This window comes from Lytechinus pictus, chromosome 19 (genome assembly GCF_037042905.1).
Source record: "Lytechinus pictus isolate F3 Inbred chromosome 19, Lp3.0, whole genome shotgun sequence".
NCBI classification, from domain to species: domain Eukaryota; kingdom Metazoa; phylum Echinodermata; class Echinoidea; order Temnopleuroida; family Toxopneustidae; genus Lytechinus; species Lytechinus pictus.
The window spans coordinates 6,334,510-6,352,111 of record NC_087263.1 but is presented as its reverse complement, the minus strand read 5'-3'; the positions used below and the strand labels follow the sequence as shown (position 1 = coordinate 6,352,111).

The following is a 17,602-nucleotide window of genomic DNA, read 5'->3' as shown; positions in this document are numbered from 1 at the left end:
GGAGCCAAGAAGGGGAATCACACAGAACTGTGACTGAGGTCTCTCCTCCCATATGTAAATAAATAAATGAATATAGAAATAAATAAATAAATAATAACTTGTATATGAAGAATATCATGTGTCACTAGCAATGCGAGTCAAAGGTCATATGAGGTCAAACTTACATGAACAAAAAAATCCTCATGATATCGAAATTATATTAAAGCGATTTTATCCAACTCATTTTCAACCTTCGCAGGAATCAAAGGGAACAGGTCACACTATCGGCCGATAGGTGTGTATCGGATCGATCTCTTGTATTACATGTATGTAGACATCCATGAACATCAGAATGGTAAGTTTTAGCATCTGAAAGTCCTGTAGATATTCCTTGACAAATTTGCATGTGTTCAAATTAGTTTAGCATAATTTTGTTCTTAAGTAGAAGTGAAGGTCTCCAAACTTAAATAAATTGCAATTGTTCATAAGCGTTCAGATACATTGCAATTGTTCATATGCGTTCAGAAGAAAGCAATACAAATATGTACGGACAATGTAGCTGAAAGAGCTGCTTTGGCCGCGGAGTGTTTTCACTTTTTGAACAGGTAGAAATAAAAATATCAGAAATGAAATGTCATGTTCAAGATTTTGTACAAGTTTTCATGCATTCAGAACAAGTTAACGTAGGCATAACGTTATTAATAGACAGCTTATTTATAATACGGTGTTACTTTCAAGGAATAGTATTCCATACAAAACATGTCGCTTAATTTGAACAAAATATTACATTGGGATGCCTTTATTATCATGGGAAAATTGTAAATAATTCAATAAAATGTTTAAACTATTACCTAATTGGAGGAAATTGTAGAAATCTGTTCAGTGATGTTTCTTACTTTGAATCGAATGTTGGTAAGTCTCAGCGCTATTCTTGACGTTTTTCTTTTGGCAAGTGTGCAGGGCTCTGCGAACGATATTTAGCTGGTGGTGCTGATGTAAATTTGACAAGCAAAAAAAAAAAACTGTTTTCAGTACAAAATGAAGTTGTTGTTTTTTGTCCCGAGAAATTTCACAAGCAAAGCCAAACAGGTTTTCACCACAACATGTACAATGTAGGTCCTTTTCGTTACTTTTCTCTATTTTTAACATCTATCGGAATTCCAGGGGGTGCTGCCTATGAAGAATAATACACCCAGCACCATGCAGCAACCCCGCTTCCAAGGGTCGTGCATGTATGATGATCGCATCAATCATTGGTGTTTGAGCACATATTCCCTTTAATAGGTAGTCATTCATTTTAATAAGCTAGATTATTTGGTTTCCAAGGTCTTATTTTCTTCTAACTTGCATCAAAACAGTACAAAATCCATGAACATACCATTCCAATAAATAACTAAAGTAAGAGACAAGTAAAATAGCAACAAAAGACATTTTCCTCTCCAGCTTGCGATGCAAAAACGGTATAATCAATAAAGTGTGCTATTCATTCATATTTTATCATAATTGCCATTATCAGAGAAGGTTGGAAATATAACAAGGCTAGTGTCCAATCAATAAATGATCGACATTTGTCCACTGATCATTACAGGTATTGTCTCCGATCTATGTGCTTTTAATGGCGACTGCAATGTTGAGCCTCCTGCTTTCTTCGGGTGAGATTTCATTTCTTATAGATAAGCGGCCTCCTGGCCAATGACATCGGATGTTGAAGGACAAGTCCACCCCAGCCAAAAGTTTATTGTAATAGACAAGCATAACACTGAAAATTTCATCGAAATCGGATGTGAAATAAGAAAGTTATGACATTTTAAAGTTTCTCTTAATTTTACAAAAACAGTTATTATGCACATCCTGGTCCGGATGCAAATGAGGAGACTGATGTCGTCATCCACAGTGACTCATTATTTATTTTATTTTTTATTATACAGGTTATATGAAATATGAAATATTCTAATTTTCTCCTCATTGGCAATTGAAACAACGATTAATTCCTCCCTAAACATGTGGAATTAGCATCGTTTTGATACTATATGGTCAAGTCAAGTTGGTCCTTAGTGTCAAAACCTGTACAAATTGAAATATTGTATAATTCAAACAATAAAAAACAAAAGAAATAGTGAGTGATGGACTTTATCGACTGTAAGCAAAGCTTTAAAATGTCATATCTTTCTTATGTTACATCCGATTTTGATGAAATTGTCAGCGTAAAGCTAGCTTGATTTTTCTACATTTATTCAAATCAACGTTTTTCAGGGGTAGACTTGACCTTTAAAGCATGCAACAAAAATAATGCAGTTTTGCATGAAGAACACTAGGTAGCTTTCGCTTCCACGACTCGATTTCAAGTACATTGAAAATGTATTGTCAAATACATGTTGTATAAAATATGGCAGGGGCCCGCTCAGCCTCAGGATTTCAATTTGAATTCAACAATTCATTCACAACATTTTTTTTTTCAATTGCAATACTGCATGGGTCGAGGGTATTTTATGTCGTTTACGAGGTCAGCCATCGTCACTAATTAATTTAGATGTAAAGCATTTTCTATATAATTGATTGTCATCATGGCGTTATGCGGCAGAGAACCCGGCAAAGAACTGCCTTGCCGGCCGACTATAAATACAAGTTATTGTAGCAGAAATAGAAAGTACAGCGCAACAACTTAACGAATAATAAAATGACGATGTAGTTAATAATATAAAATAATGCAAATACACACACCAAGTTTTTCTTATTTTTTTACATCTCTCTCTCTCCCCCTCTCTCTCTCTCCCTCCCTCTCTCCCCTCTAAACCACACAGTAAGCAGTTCATGTTCAGATGGCTACAATCGTCCCTACACTCTACCAATGTTCCACAAATGCGGGACCCAATTGGTCAATGGCAGGGAGATACAGCTCATCCCAAAAGTAGTCCCCATGAGATTCCCTAACCCTAGATGTCCCGGATATAATGCCATGCATCACAGCGATATTCTGCATGGGTATCGCGTCTGCCGTTTACCAGGTCTGTTCGTCATGATTTAATCACCGTAGATGATATTGCTTAAAAGACAGATGCCAGTTGTGGTATCGATCTCCAACTGAGTTCAAACAGAATAAAATAACATCAAAAAGTGTTTGTATGTATGAATAATAAATTAGTGCAAAACGACTCTAGAAGAAAAATATGTAATTGCTTAGAAATTAGCAAAATAAGCGCAGAATACCATCAATTGATGGTGATTTTTTCAAGTAATATTAATACTGTCCCGCATATGCCTTTCTGTGTTAGTGATCATCACAATTATTGTTTTTTAGCAAAAAGTCATGATTTCACAAAGATAGGTTTATATTAATGTACCAGGTGTAGATCAGTTATAATATTGTGACCATTAACCTTTATGTAAAGACTTTGTCATGAAATAGTCGTTTGTTGCAACTGCTATCTTTTTCCTTTGATTAAAAACTTGTTTGATTGCAAAACTGCAAAGCCAATTTACATATGAATGTGTAATTGCAATATTATAAGACCCCCAGAAAAACGATAAATTATGCAACAGAATATCGAGGGCACCTACAATCTTAATGCACTGTACATGCATTGTATTAAATCACGGAAAACCTTTACATTTTCCTGTACTCATATTTTTATCGATCTGTTATGTTGAAATGCAGACATTTTCATATTAAACGACAATTGAAGAGTTAAGTTGCAAAAGGGGTTAGGTCCACTTTGGACCATTCCGAGAAAAAAACATGTTTTTTTATTCTCACTTATTGCAATATTCTTATAAGAAACTAAATTGTCATGATGTACTACCCTATCATGTGAACATAAAAATGGGTAAAAAATAAATCTACCTGTCTTCAATTTTTTTTTCTATATATTTAAAAAAATTATAATTGTGGACCTAACCCCTTTTGCAAGTATACTAATATGAATCTAATCTCGTTTGATTAAAAAGTGATTTTTCTTTTCCACTTTCATTCACGTTTTCATTTAAATTTCAAATTTTCTTTGGTATCATCAGAGTGACTAAAGTTTTAGAGGTTTAGAGACAGAAAACAATAAGATTAATGACAAATGGACCTAACCCCTTTTGACAAATGAGTTCTTCAGAAGAGTTTAGTTGCAAAAGGGGTTAGGTCCACTCGCCCATATTGCAATAGTCGTATGCGAAACTAAATTTTCACGATACCCTACCATGAGAACATAAAATTGGGTATAAAAGAAATCTTCCTGTCTTCATATTTTTAAAGATATTCTTTTCCAAAAAAATATGTGTGGACCTAACCTCTTTTGCAACTAAACTGAAATGGACCTAACCCCTTTTGAAAAAAAATGATTTTTTTCTTTGCCATTTTAGTTCACTTTATAAAAGGAATTTCAAATTTTCTTCGGTATCATCTTATAGAGCTACTAAAAATCTATACATCGAGACATAAAAATCAAATTTGATGAAAAATGGACCTAACCCCATTTGCAAGTGAGCTCTTCAATTTAAGATTTTTGTTCTTTCTGTGGAATTTTCTGTTTTATTCTATGTTGTTGTAAAATGTTATAGCTTTTTAAATAGTGCATAATAAATGAATATAAAATGTTCAACCTTGAAAACTTATAGGACAAAACCTTTTATAAATCAATTGACGTCATGGTTACACGACAGAACAATGGACTTTGACAAACATTGATAATTTGTTCTACCACAAGCAAACACGAATTGAAAAACGGAAAATAGACATAGAAACGCTAAACTGACATTCTTTTTTTTTAAGTAATGGCTTCCACATTGTCCACCACGTTTCATTTAAAATTCAAACGGAACCTTTTTAAGGAGGCACGTAGCAAGCTATTACAATGAATTCATATCAATTTTTAATCAATGGTACTTCGGCGCGCTCTGAATATTAATGGGTAGTCAGAATGTATTTTCCTGGCATAACGTTTCGGTTTGGTTAATTGCAAACAGTAGGAGATACATATTGAAAGGTCTTGGTTCATAATATGTCCACACCATTTATATTCTAAATAATCGCAATTGTTTGATTTCTAAAGGTTTATATTCAAAATAGTAGGAGAAGCAAATCAACGTATAGTACATCTAGTAAACAATTTATATACATCGACGCAGGAAGTGTCATACATGGTGGTTACATCAAAAGCCAAATAATAATAATAATACATACAATTAATAAGGCGCTTACTACTGGTGTTTCTAAGCGCACTGTGTTCTGTTTAGGGTTTGTACTTGGGTTAAAGAAAAAAAATGGCAGGGGATAATGAAACAGGTAATACAAATATTCCATCATGCATACTAGTACATACAAAAGTACTTTTTTACGGGGACATGGGATTTAGAAAGATAAGCATGATAAGAATTATGATAATCAATTTTCTTTTTCATTACAGAAAGTGTTACTATAAATACTACTTCTGCACAGACTGCCACCGAACAGACAACAGGCAAGTATGTTTTTTCCTTTTCCCCTGGTTTATTAAAGGGATTTCTATCCTAATTTATCCGAATATGACTATATTGTTAATTCGCTTAAATCTAGATCACTAGACGTCGCACACTTCTGGCACTACATGCAAACTGTATCAGGAAATTATTCATTAATTATTATTAATTAAATGAATTAAATATGTAGTTGGTAGTATGCAGATGTGAAGTCCTGGAAGCAATCTTTTAAAGAGGTTTCTACTTTCTACTACTCATCATCATTAGAATCCTTGTGATTTGTTTCAGAGAATGCGCCTACCTCTCCAAGAACTACATCCACAAAATATAGAACTGGTAAATACGATTTGGGTTATTTTTTTGTTGCAGTTCAAACGATTCATATATCCCTATATGTACTCTCAGATATTGGTTAACCAAGTGAACCTTTGAATTTGTTCAAACATGAACCTACCATCTGTTGTTAAAGGTTAAGTCCACCCCCAGAAAAATGTTGATTTAAATAAATAGAAAAAAAAATCAAACAAACATAACGCAGAAAATTTCATCCAAATCGGATGTAAAATAAAAAAGTTATGGCATTTTGAAGTTTCGCCTATTTTTAACAAAAATGTGATATGCACAACTCAGTGACATGCAAATGGGTCGGTCGATGATGTCTATCACTCACTATTTCTGTTGTTTTTTATTGTTTGAATTATACAATATTTCATTTTTTACATATTCGACAATAAGGACCAACTTGATTGAACCATATAGTAATAAACAATGCTAATTCCACATGTTCAGAGAGAAATCAATCGTTGTTTCCCTTGACAATGAGGAGAAAATAAGAATATTTCATATTTCATGTAATAAAATACAAAATAAATAGTGAGTGGATGACGATGTTTTGTGAAATTAAGCAAAACTTTAAAATGTCATAACTTTCTTATTTTAAATCTGATTTTGATGAAATTTTCAGTGTTATGCTCGTTGGATTTTTTCTTTTCATTCAGATCAACTTTTCATTGGGGCGGACTTGTCCTTTAAAACAAAATTGCATGGAAAATTAATCAGATACTAGCAGTAAAGTTTTAAAGACTTTACCATAAAAGATATAAAGCAAAATTAAAATAGTACTTTTTTAATAAAACATGTAAAATATGCGTTTAGAAAGGTAAACATGACAAGAATCATGAGATTAAGCAATTTTATTTTAGAGAGCGTCACCATGATTACTACTTCTGCACGAACGTCCTTCGAACAGACAACAGGTAAATATGTTTTCTTTTTTCCCCTGTAGTTTTAGTTTAGATTTAGATTTAGATATAGATTTTATTTCCGTTCAACAATTTTTTTCAAAATATAATCAAAGTAACAATACATAATCAATATAATCGATAATACAGACAAATACAGACAAATGTTGAATATAAATTAAACAAAATGGATTTTGTTATTCTTGTCTATCAGAATATGACTAGATTTTTCATTTAATTGAATATTGATCACCGGACGTCTAAGAGATCATGAGACTAAAAGTGGTATTAGTAAATCTGTTAGTGTGGAGAATACGCATGTAATGTCATATCAATGTTTTTAAAGTCTTATCCTTATCTCGATATTTCACGTTTTATCTTCATTTTCTCATTTCCTATTTACATGATTTATGTGAAATAGGCATAGACCCGTCAATCTTACATGTTATATGATTATTTCTTCTTAAAATTATAATTCTTTGTGGTTTATTTCAGCAAATGAGCCTACCTCTTCAGAAACTACATCCACAACGTATACAACAGGTAAATACGATTTGGGCAATTTTTTTTCTTTAGTTCAAAGGATCTCAATATTCACTCTCAGATATTGTTTAACCAATCTTTAATTTGGTTCAAATATGAAGCTACAAACTGCTGTTATTAAAGAAAAGTGCATGCGAAATGAATTAAATTAAAACGCTATCATTAAAGTTTGAAAGACTCTACCACCAAACATATCGAGCATAAATAAATTAGTACTTTTTAATAAAATATGCTTTTAGAAAGATGCACATGACAAGACTCATGGGATTCATCAATTCTGTGATTTATTTCAGAAAGCGTTTCAATGATTACTACTTCTGGACAAACTACAACCAAACAGACATCAGGTAAATATGTTTTCTATTCCCCCTTTGGTTTTGATTAAAGGGAATTTGCTATTCTTGTCTTTCAGAATATGACTAGATTTTTAATTTATTTAAATCTAGATCAACGGGCGTCTTAGAGATTATGAGACTACATAAAAATGGTATTAGGGAATCATTTTTTAGTATAAATAAAGCATATTATAGTAGTGCTTGTGCGATCCTCTTCTCGCTATTTTAAACAGATAATTTCACCATTTTTGATCTTTCTCATTTCCTATTTACACGATGTTTGTCCAATGAATATACACCAGTTACCAGTCCCGTTAATTGTACATGTCATATGATCATTTGCTCTATAAAATTATAAATCTTTGTGGTTTATTTCAGTAAATGTGCCTACCTCTTCAGCAACTACATCCATAGCGTATACAACAGGTAAATACGATTTGGGCATTTTGTTGTTGTTTTTAGTTCAACATGTTCAAAGGATCCAATATGCACTCTCAGATTTGGGATAACGAACCTTTTATTTGGTTAAAATATAAACCTTCAAACTGCTTTTAAAACGAAATTGCATGCAAAAAATTAATTGGGATTTAATTTTTAAACCGACAGTTGGTCATGTTTTAATCAACTTTTTGGTCGGTTAAGCAAATTCTGAAAGTGTAGACTTATCTATCGTAAGAAGGCGCGATAGCTCAGTCGGTAGAGCGGGGGTTTCAGATTCCGGTGACCCGGGTTCGATTCCCACTTTTGGTAATGCATTAATCCTCATTTCCAGGTCCTTCGGAGATTACCTCGCGACGCGTCGGTCCTCTGCTTGCTTGCTTATATTAAGTCCCCACCATTTACCATGTATTATGAAATAGCAGGATAATAACATTATTATACAAGTAGATCACAACTATAACCTATCATTGTAACTAAGTTTTCGTAGGAAATTCGTAAGTTCATAGAATGTACATGTTTTTGTGTAATTTCCTACTAGTACCTACTCTACCTGATTTTCTAGATCTACCAATATGCATATTGTATTTCCACGATTTCAGTATTAATCAAGCATGGTGTATGAATTAAGGTTTGGTAAGATTTCTTATTTTGTTAATTTTGTACAAATGATAATGAACTTACCAATGTCAGTAATACTCATAAACCTCTTGATGTGACCCCGAATATTTATTTATACGTTCTTGTTTGTTCGATCAATATTAAATGTTTCTCCCCTCTCCCTCTCTCTCTCTCTCCCTCTCTCTCTCTCTGACAAACATTCTCTCTATATTTGATTCTCGCTCCCTATCTGTCATTATCACGTCTCCTATTGCAGGGAAGGCAGAATATTCCTCAACGCTAGCAGAAAACGATATGTCTAACTCTAGCACCCAACAAAGCAACGTGTCATGTAAGATCACTCTAAATGTATTTAGTAAGAGCAAGGAACTACTACTAAAAAGCATTTGTAAAGTCATTCAATATTTATGCAGATTCGATGAATTGCACATGGAAACTTGAAATTCATAAGATATAGGAGTCAAATAATCGTGAGAATGGATAAGGTCTATTCCTTTCAAGTAATATATCCTGCTGTGGTATATAACATACAAATAAGGCACAGTTCTTTTAAGGCAAATGAGCGCATGCGCTGAAACCATTAGGTTCAGCGCATGCGGAGATGGAAGAAACATTGCGCAGTTTTACAGTAATAAAATGTGCCAATATGAATAGATGCACGAGCGAAAACGGCATCCTAACCCCCCAAAGTATTCATTCTTTTCGTTTGATAAATCTATTGAAATTCAAATATAATTTCGTCTACATACTACACCTCAGCGGTGTGACGTTGAATGTGCACCTATAAAACGGGCAAAAGAATATTATCACATAAACCCTCTTTCTCAGTGACACTTTGGACCCATTTTTTTATTACAAACAATTTAAAAATATACGTCACATAGAACGTTAAATCAAAGTAAGCAAACATAAATGCTAAACTGGTTATTTTCATCTTTCAGAAAACATTAAAGTAAAAACTATTTTGAACTAATGTATCATTTTTGTGTGTCTTTTTCCCCCATTCATTCACAGTTTGTCACCCGAACCCTTGCAAAAATGGAGGGAGTTGCCTGGAAACTCCCGAAGGCTTTCAGTGTGACTGCCCGACAGAATTTTACAATTCAACATGCTGTAAGCATAATACATATTTCTTAAATTATTATTACCATCTTCAGAAAACTAAAATAGCTATAAAAAACACTCCATTTATCACTTTCATCGCCATTATCGACCTATTCAACATTATCATCACCACCATCATTACCGCCATCGGCAGCAGCACCATCATTACCGCCGTCATCATCATCATCACCGCCACCATCCCCTTTATCATTACCACCACCATCATCATTATCATTATCATCATCATCATCATCATAACCACCATCATCGTGTTCTTCATTATCTATCATCATCGCCACCATCACTACCACCACCACCATCTCCATCATGATCTTCATCATACCACCATCACCACCGTCATGATCTCATCATCATCACAGTCACGATCACTAACATCGCCATAACCACCACAATCACCCAAATCACCTTCAATGCCGTCCAAATCATCTTCTTCATCATCTCACTGATTGCAATACATGTACGATCTTTGGAAGAATTGAAACCATGCATTTATCAATTGTGTTTTTTAGCTTGCCAAGTGATCTACACTGAATATATAAAATTCAACTATGACAACAGAGACTACACATTTCCCGGTATACATATTCCACAAGGTGTGACGTCATTTACATTCGAAGTCAGCGCTGATAGCAACGCGATCATCGGACTTACTGGTTATCCCGATCACTATAATATGTACGAGATAAGTAGGTTTGAGTTTTTCCAATTTTAATCTATTTTGCTCACATTTTGATGAATGACATTTTCAGCTACTTGCTCGCTTATTTTCTACTACTACTACTACTACTACTACTGACTACTACTACGATTACTATTTTCACAAAGACTACTACTACTACTACTACTACTACTACTACTACTACTAGAACTACATAGTAGTAGTAGTAGTAGTAGTAGTAGAAGTAGTAGTAGTAGCAGCAGTAGTTGTAGTAGTCGAAGTAGAAGTAGCAGCAGCAGTAGTAGAAGAAGTAGTAGTAGTAGTAGTAGTAGTAGTAGTAGTAGTAGTAGTAGTAGTAGTAGTAGTAGTAGTAGTAATAGTAGTAGAAGTAGTGTTAGTGGTAGTAATTAAGTTTGTTTTATTTAAGTTCTGTTATTGCAATTGTCACCATAACCATTGCCATTATGACATCTCCATCATTGCCATCGTAATGCTGGTCGTATTGTCACTATTATTAATTTTGTCGTTGTTTCTTCTACGACCAGGACCAACATCAATACCATCTGATTGTTTTCATTATTTTTAAATGATATCTCTTCATTGATGTTTACATAACGACATCTTTACTTGTGTTACATCGTCATAATATAAGGGCGTTGTTACCACTGATACTTTGACGATGTCATTCTTTCCGTAAGGTATCGGCAAGTGGAATAACACCGGAGGAGCTATCCGTCGGTGCAATTGGAGCAATTGGGATTCTCCTTGTAGCTCAGAGGTCCGCCGCGAGAATGATCCTGCGGCAATGGCACTTTCCGGAATCCCAGCGTACGACCGCTTCGAAATCTCCTTTGCTGACGGTCACATTCAGCTTTTTCGCGATGGCCACGACGGAGCTTTGATGCAGTGGCACGATTCAAGTCCGTTGGATGTTAACTTCATTGGTGTGTCCTCTGACTATGGATCTCGCGGGTTCTGGAAGTTCCCGTTAAATTGTTAAAAAGAATAAATGGTCGGCCATCATTTTATCATCATTCTGTTCGATTGTACCATTTTACTAGTATTTTCAAGTCACGCCAACGAAACCGACTTTTAGGAGTGTTCCATGAAAGGACCTTTCGGATGTTTTACCCGACAAAGTTCTGATAGCTGAAAGGAGTGCGTGTAAAAGCTGATCGGCTAAAGTGGGCACTTATGTTACATTACCATGATTACTGTAGGGTGCTTAGAGAGTTCTGATTTAAGCGCATTCAAGGACGTTCCGCATTTAAAATGAAATCCATATCATTTTCACCAAATTTGGTCAGACTTACTTTAGCACTTTAATATTCCAAAAATGCAAAATTTAACATGGGTTTATTTTCTTGATTTCTAAGCTTTGACGTTCACCCATTTGAAAGGTATTGAGAAATACGCAATAAAAATCAATGTGCATTTTTAGACCCCACGAGATTACAACGTTAAGTTTATACCTTTATTACTCCGTCAAAATCCATTTAAATTTCGCCAAATTTTACATTATAGTTCAGATCTAAATAATTAAGATAGAGAATCCACTGATACTACTATTCGTTTGCTATGTTAAGGGGGGAGCAGCACCTTCAATTTTGAAAATCGGACATGAAAGACGACAAAATCATGTACAAAATTTGAAATTTATATAACAAATTTAGGAAGTACAACAAATGCTGGACTTTATTAAAACCCATGCTATTTTCACCAATCTTTGCATGGTAGAAACAGGTATACTAAAGAGGTTTGAACCTTAAATATCGGGGGTTCATGTGCCTGTTTTCAAACTATCAGCACTTGTTTGGAGCAAATGTGCTTTTAAATACACAAAAACGCGCCAAAATGCTTGTATCTAGAATTATAAGAAAGTTCTACACCACTATCCCATTTAACCAAACTCGAGATCATATTCGTCATACTTCGCAGCCCTGTAGAGTAAAGGCCCCCTCACACCTAACCGAATTGCCTGAAATATGCCTTGCGATGGCTGGCGAAGTGCAATTTTTTATCGTTTTCAATGGTAACTGATAGTAAAATCATATTTACCCTTCGTGTTTGAGTTCGTAACTTCGTACACCTTCGTACATTCAGAATTATCGCGCATAGTCCCACATCGCGCATTTGCCAAGGTGGACCGATCTTGGAAGAACCCTTAACTAAGCAACACGATGACACAAACGTACAAGAACGCCCGATCTATTCCCTCATCAACTATTGCTCACAGTTCGTTCATCTGATTGGGTTATATCATGAAGCTATTATAGCTTCATGGTTATATCAGCCCTTCGCTCGCCTTCGGCTGTAATTTACTCAAACAGGTGAACCGAAAAATCGATATCCTGCGCATGTCATATTTATCCGTCGCTTACCGTTCGTTGTTAAAATTTGACAATAGTTACTGATCGCATGATTTGACGGAAATTATATTGAATTCGTTGAATTCGCGTACGTTTCGTGCATTTTTTCCCACTCGTCACCCTTCGTCCGCCTACATTCGGTCAGGTGTGAGGGGGCTTTAACGTATTCTTTAAAAACTTAGTTTATAGATTATTTTCAGCTATCAGCTTCGTAAAATAACACATCAAGTTTTGCTGTTAGAGAACTTATGACTGAAAAAATAGGCTGATACATGTAGCTGATTACTCACCTGTTCCCTTATTGTGACGTCAACGCGCATAGATTAAAATATGCGCAGATATGGATACGCAGAAACATAACTGGGGAACGTCCTTAAGTAATTATAATTATTTTTTACTATAGTTTCAGCCATTAAGGATGGTTGTCAGATCTGAAAACCTGTCAAAAGGCATTTGTTGATGAAAGGTAGTCAAGACTATACAAAGTTATTGGTATACTATCGGTCGGGTTCAGTCGGTTTCGTTGGTGTCACAGTCGTACCGATGGAACTCACGCTTGACGATTAAAGCCATAGCGTTGTTTTGAAAGGCGCACCATCAGTCGAGTTGAGCCGGTTTCGCTGGTGTGGCTGTACCTTCACACCTGGGGGCCGTTTCATAAAGCTGTTCTTTAATAAGTTAAGAGCGACTTTAAGAACGACTGGTGAACCCTTCTTATACGCGCTAAACAATCGCCAATTCAATTCCATTTACCACAAGAAAGGGTCACCAGTCGTTCTTAAAGTTGCTCTTAGCTTACGAACAGCTTTATGAAACACCCACCTGTTTACAAACTATACAGAATTAGGGTAAATAGGTCTTTAAAGAATTCGAACATATTTTTTTATATTATATATTATATTTATATTATTATATTTTTTTTTTTCTTGGATTAGCAATGACTCATTCGAGGTATGGGTTGTCTTTTTATCTGACGGTTTGGTTGCGAAATGGATTGATTAATATGACCATGATCATAATAATATGTAATAACAATAGTTACATTTGTATAGCGCTTGATACTTTCTGTTCTGAAACTCCAAACTTGTGCATGAACGACATATTTCCATTAAAAATATTTGCTGTGACTCTCAAAAGATGTGCACGGACCGGAAATGCCCCCTCCCCCCTCCGGACCCGCCAGTGACCAAGTACCTTAATACCTGATAACATACCTTAAAGATAAATGCCAGTAGTTGCAGTAAACACTGATTTCATGAGAAAGTCTGTAAAACCAGGCTTAATTGTCAGTATATCATCAAGGATCTAGATCTGGTACAGTTACATAAACTGAACTTTGTGAAATCTTGAAATCTACGCTGAAAAATGTTCACACTGACGATCACCAACACAGATAAGCGCACACGGGACAGTGTATTATTACTGCTTTGAATGTCAGCCCGACGCTTGACCCGAATCATGTGCTTATTTGCTAATTTCTCAGCAATTACACAATTTCTTCCAGAATCCTTTGGCACATATTTTTATTTATACAAACAGACACTTTGGTGGTCATTTCATTGGATTCTGTACGAACTCATTTTGATATCGTTACCACAACTGGCATTTACCTTTGGCCTTTTAGCAGTACAGAGCAATGTTTTATACATAGCAAAGTTTTCCCGGCTTTAAGCCAGGAGCCCCGCATTTAGCGAGGTAACATTCATTACTCAGTTACCTCATTATTTTTTCATAACATGCGAAATGATGATAATCATCATAACTTTGGAAACGGGCCATGTCGTGAGGACATAATTGAATAGTTGTTTATTTTCGATGTGTTTCACAATGAAAAGCAGCCCAATCTAATACGGGAGATATCAATAAAGCCATTCATTAAACTTTCGGAAAGATTCAGTACCACTGTTAATCATGATAACTAATTATATCTTTTCAGATGAATAATGCAATTCAAACACGAATTGATACGAGATCCTTATGATATTCGACCATCTTACTTGGTGTACCACGGACCGGCGAGGCCCGTAGTCATAAGTTTATAGGGATATCACGATATGCAATGATGTTGATTGTTCCTCTCGAAAAAGAGAGCTTGATGTTTATATTCCTTGCTCAGTTATTGCGCCCTCATCGCTGCTGCTCTGGACAGGTATCATCCAATTTCCCCTCCAACTGATAGATACATTATAAACATAATAATAAACGATGTCGATGATGTTAACTTACCCTGTATTTTTACTTGATGTTTAACTCCAGGGCACCTTAAATGTACATGTAGAGCAGTTTTTCAAAACTAAACAGGCCAACCCTGCAAAATAACAAAATAAATAGATAAATTAATAAATACTATACTCCCTGGCTCCATAATTGAAAATCCCCAATAACAATGTGTTGGTAATAATATTGTTTGAAATCGAAATAATTATTCATTTTCAATGAGATTTTCTGCATATGCGAAGAAAACAAAATGTATGCATTATCTATTTTGACATCGTAATGCCAAAACATTCACAACAGCAATACAATAATCGATTTTGTTAATTCGTATAGAACTACAAGAGGCTGCACTAACTGGTTCCTGGTTTGTTGCATGTTAACATACATGGTTAAGATTCCTCTTTTTTTTCTTTTTAAAATAAAAAAAGAGGAATCTTAACCATGTATGTTAACATGCCACAAACCTTTTAGAAACAATGCAACCCCCCAGAAAACAAACAACTCTCTCTCTCGAACGATGAACTACTAAAAAGGTGTTTTCTCACTTGAAACAAAGTAATATGAAAGCAAACTAATAAAAAAATATATATATTAAAACAAAGCTAACACTGAAGATTTGAAGGAAACTGTAAGGAAATATGGTTATCACCTATGGCGGGTTTTTTTTTACACGACTAAGTTATAGCAAAAACCAATATACATCCATGTGCAATGTGTCGTTAGGGATTCGAATGAGCACAGTTGATGTCGCATCTTCTTCCTTTTAAATCGTATCACGTGACATCTTCACAGTTTGTGCATAGTCTGCAGGCACAGACCCTGATTGAAACTTTGATCAAGAAGTGTGTCTCCACGCAAAGACTAGCACATACAAAACTTGCTGTTTCAATCCAGGACCTTCAGTACACAAGGCATGAGTAGGCTGCAATTCAGACCCTTAACTCGAGTGAAATTTGCACAGCAGACTAATTTGTGCACGTGATTGAAGACATACACGAATTTCTTCGGGTATACCCAACGTTAATTGTCCCTATAAACAAAGCATTAGATCAGAGCGAGATTGCATGTAAACATTCCAATAGTCGTCAACCTCCGGATTTCTATGAATGAATTGGATTCTGTGATTGATCGCCCATGATCACGGTGGATTTTCTGGCGGGAGAAATCGGAAGATGTGGATGTCGTTTGACACACACATTGTTGTAGAGCGTATTGTATTAAACATGTCAAAGGGGAAGGTCCACCCTGACAAAATGTTTATTGTAAAACTAGCATAAAAATGATGGAAAAAATATTGGTGAAGGTTTGTAGAAAATCCATTAAATATTTTTAAAGTTATTAGAATTTTAATTTTTGGATTTGTGACGTCACATGCGAGCAGCTTCTGATGTATCGTGAATGGAGAATATCAATGAAATGTCATTTTCTAAAAAAGAAAAAAAAAGGAAAATGGGTTATATTGTACCTTTAGCATGTTTAGTATATCAACAGACAAGTTATTTCACACCCGCTCCTGAAAGAAGACATTTCTTAGTCATTACGAACCATTAAATAATTGGAATTTATGCATTTTATATTGCAAAACATATGGGGCAGCGGCTCGTATATGACGTCACAAATAGAAATCTTGAAATTCAAATAACTTTCTTACTATTCGATGGATTTTCCTCAAATCTTTACCAATTTATTATTTTTTTTATAAAACACAATTTCGTCAGGGTGAATTTTCCCTTTGGAGAGACGGAACGTCCGCAATTATAGTCTTACTCATTCATGTCATTGCGTCAAAGATATTGTTGTTGTTCAGTTCTTTTTATATCTGCAATTTTTTAAATGATATTGCCATATTTCTATCTGTTCTATATTGTGCATGGGTATTTATTATTCATTTAAAATGCTATGCTTTTTTGTCAAGTGTGTGCCTGTGTTTGGGGATGAAAAATAGATATTGGTTCCGTGCCTGGTAAAAATCGATATTCTGCAAAAGAGTCCACTTCGAATAGCACTAGATGAATTGTAATTTCTTTTTTATTTTCATTTTGTGCAAGCAAAACAGTTTTGACTTGGGACATTTACATTTACACAATTTGTTACACTCATACATGGTCATCTTTTGATATATGAATTAGACGTAATATCAATATAATACTGATTATTAACATCATAACAAGTTTTCCCGTCATTTTGGGATGATAAATGCCTGTCAAAATTAGTCTTACACTTTCAAACTTTACCTTTGATGATTTTGTTGTGATTTTGTTTGTGTGCGTGTGTTTTCGTCTGTGAGCGATTAGTGCTTTCTGGTAGTGATGGTATCAATAAAAGGAATTAGTTTCATGTAACGAAGTACACTCGACTTTCATCATTTGTGTCATTGTTTCAAGCGCAACTGCACCTCAAAACAAAATAATCATTTGAATAAATGGGGGGGGGGAGAAAACACAAACCTAAAAGTTTTAACGCTAGACGAAGAACTTTATTTCATTTATAATATTGTCAGGTTTCTAGGGTTTTTTTCATTTCTTTACATTTCACTAGGTAATTTCAATTATGTTTCACATGCATCCCATACCCTATAGAAAAGTCAATAAGATTCATCAAAACAACGTTGACCAAAATCAAATGGCGAAGCAT

The 17,602-nt window shown here is 34.7% G+C and overlaps 1 protein-coding gene and 1 long non-coding RNA gene across 2 annotated transcripts; both read left to right on the top strand.

The window, feature by feature from the left end:
- The first annotated feature begins 247 nt into the window (after nucleotides 1–247).
- LOC135157581 (uncharacterized) lies at nucleotides 248–5,423 on the top strand. The gene is made up of 4 exons (XR_010296574.1): nucleotides 248–334; nucleotides 1,568–1,631; nucleotides 2,781–2,984; nucleotides 5,370–5,423. It is a non-coding gene; the product is annotated as an uncharacterized LOC135157581 (long non-coding RNA).
- Nucleotides 5,424–5,712: 289 nt separating this feature from the next.
- Nucleotides 5,713–17,310, top strand: LOC129282645 (uncharacterized). Its single transcript, XM_054918523.2, has 9 exons — nucleotides 5,713–5,757; nucleotides 6,624–6,677; nucleotides 7,158–7,205; nucleotides 7,499–7,552; nucleotides 7,919–7,966; nucleotides 8,856–8,930; nucleotides 9,614–9,712; nucleotides 10,234–10,410; nucleotides 11,081–17,310. Exons 2-9 carry the CDS (start codon nucleotides 6,635–6,637, stop codon nucleotides 11,380–11,382), a joined length of 846 nt encoding a protein of 281 aa, XP_054774498.2. The 5' UTR covers nucleotides 5,713–5,757; nucleotides 6,624–6,634; the 3' UTR covers nucleotides 11,383–17,310.
- The last annotated feature ends 292 nt before the right edge of the window (nucleotides 17,311–17,602 follow it).

What these genes read in the sequence shown, in the direction of transcription:
- LOC129282645 (XM_054918523.2), top strand. Translation starts at nt 6,635, where the DNA reads ATGATTACTACTTCTGCACGAACGTCCTTCGAACAGACAACAG. An exon ending in GTCCTTCGAACAGACAACAG is followed by an intron (nt 6,678 to 7,157) that starts GTAAATATGTTT and finishes GGTTTATTTCAG; the next exon opens with CAAATGAGCCTACCTCTTCA. An exon ending in ATCCATAGCGTATACAACAG is followed by an intron (nt 7,967 to 8,855) that starts GTAAATACGATT and finishes CTCCTATTGCAG; the next exon opens with GGAAGGCAGAATATTCCTCA.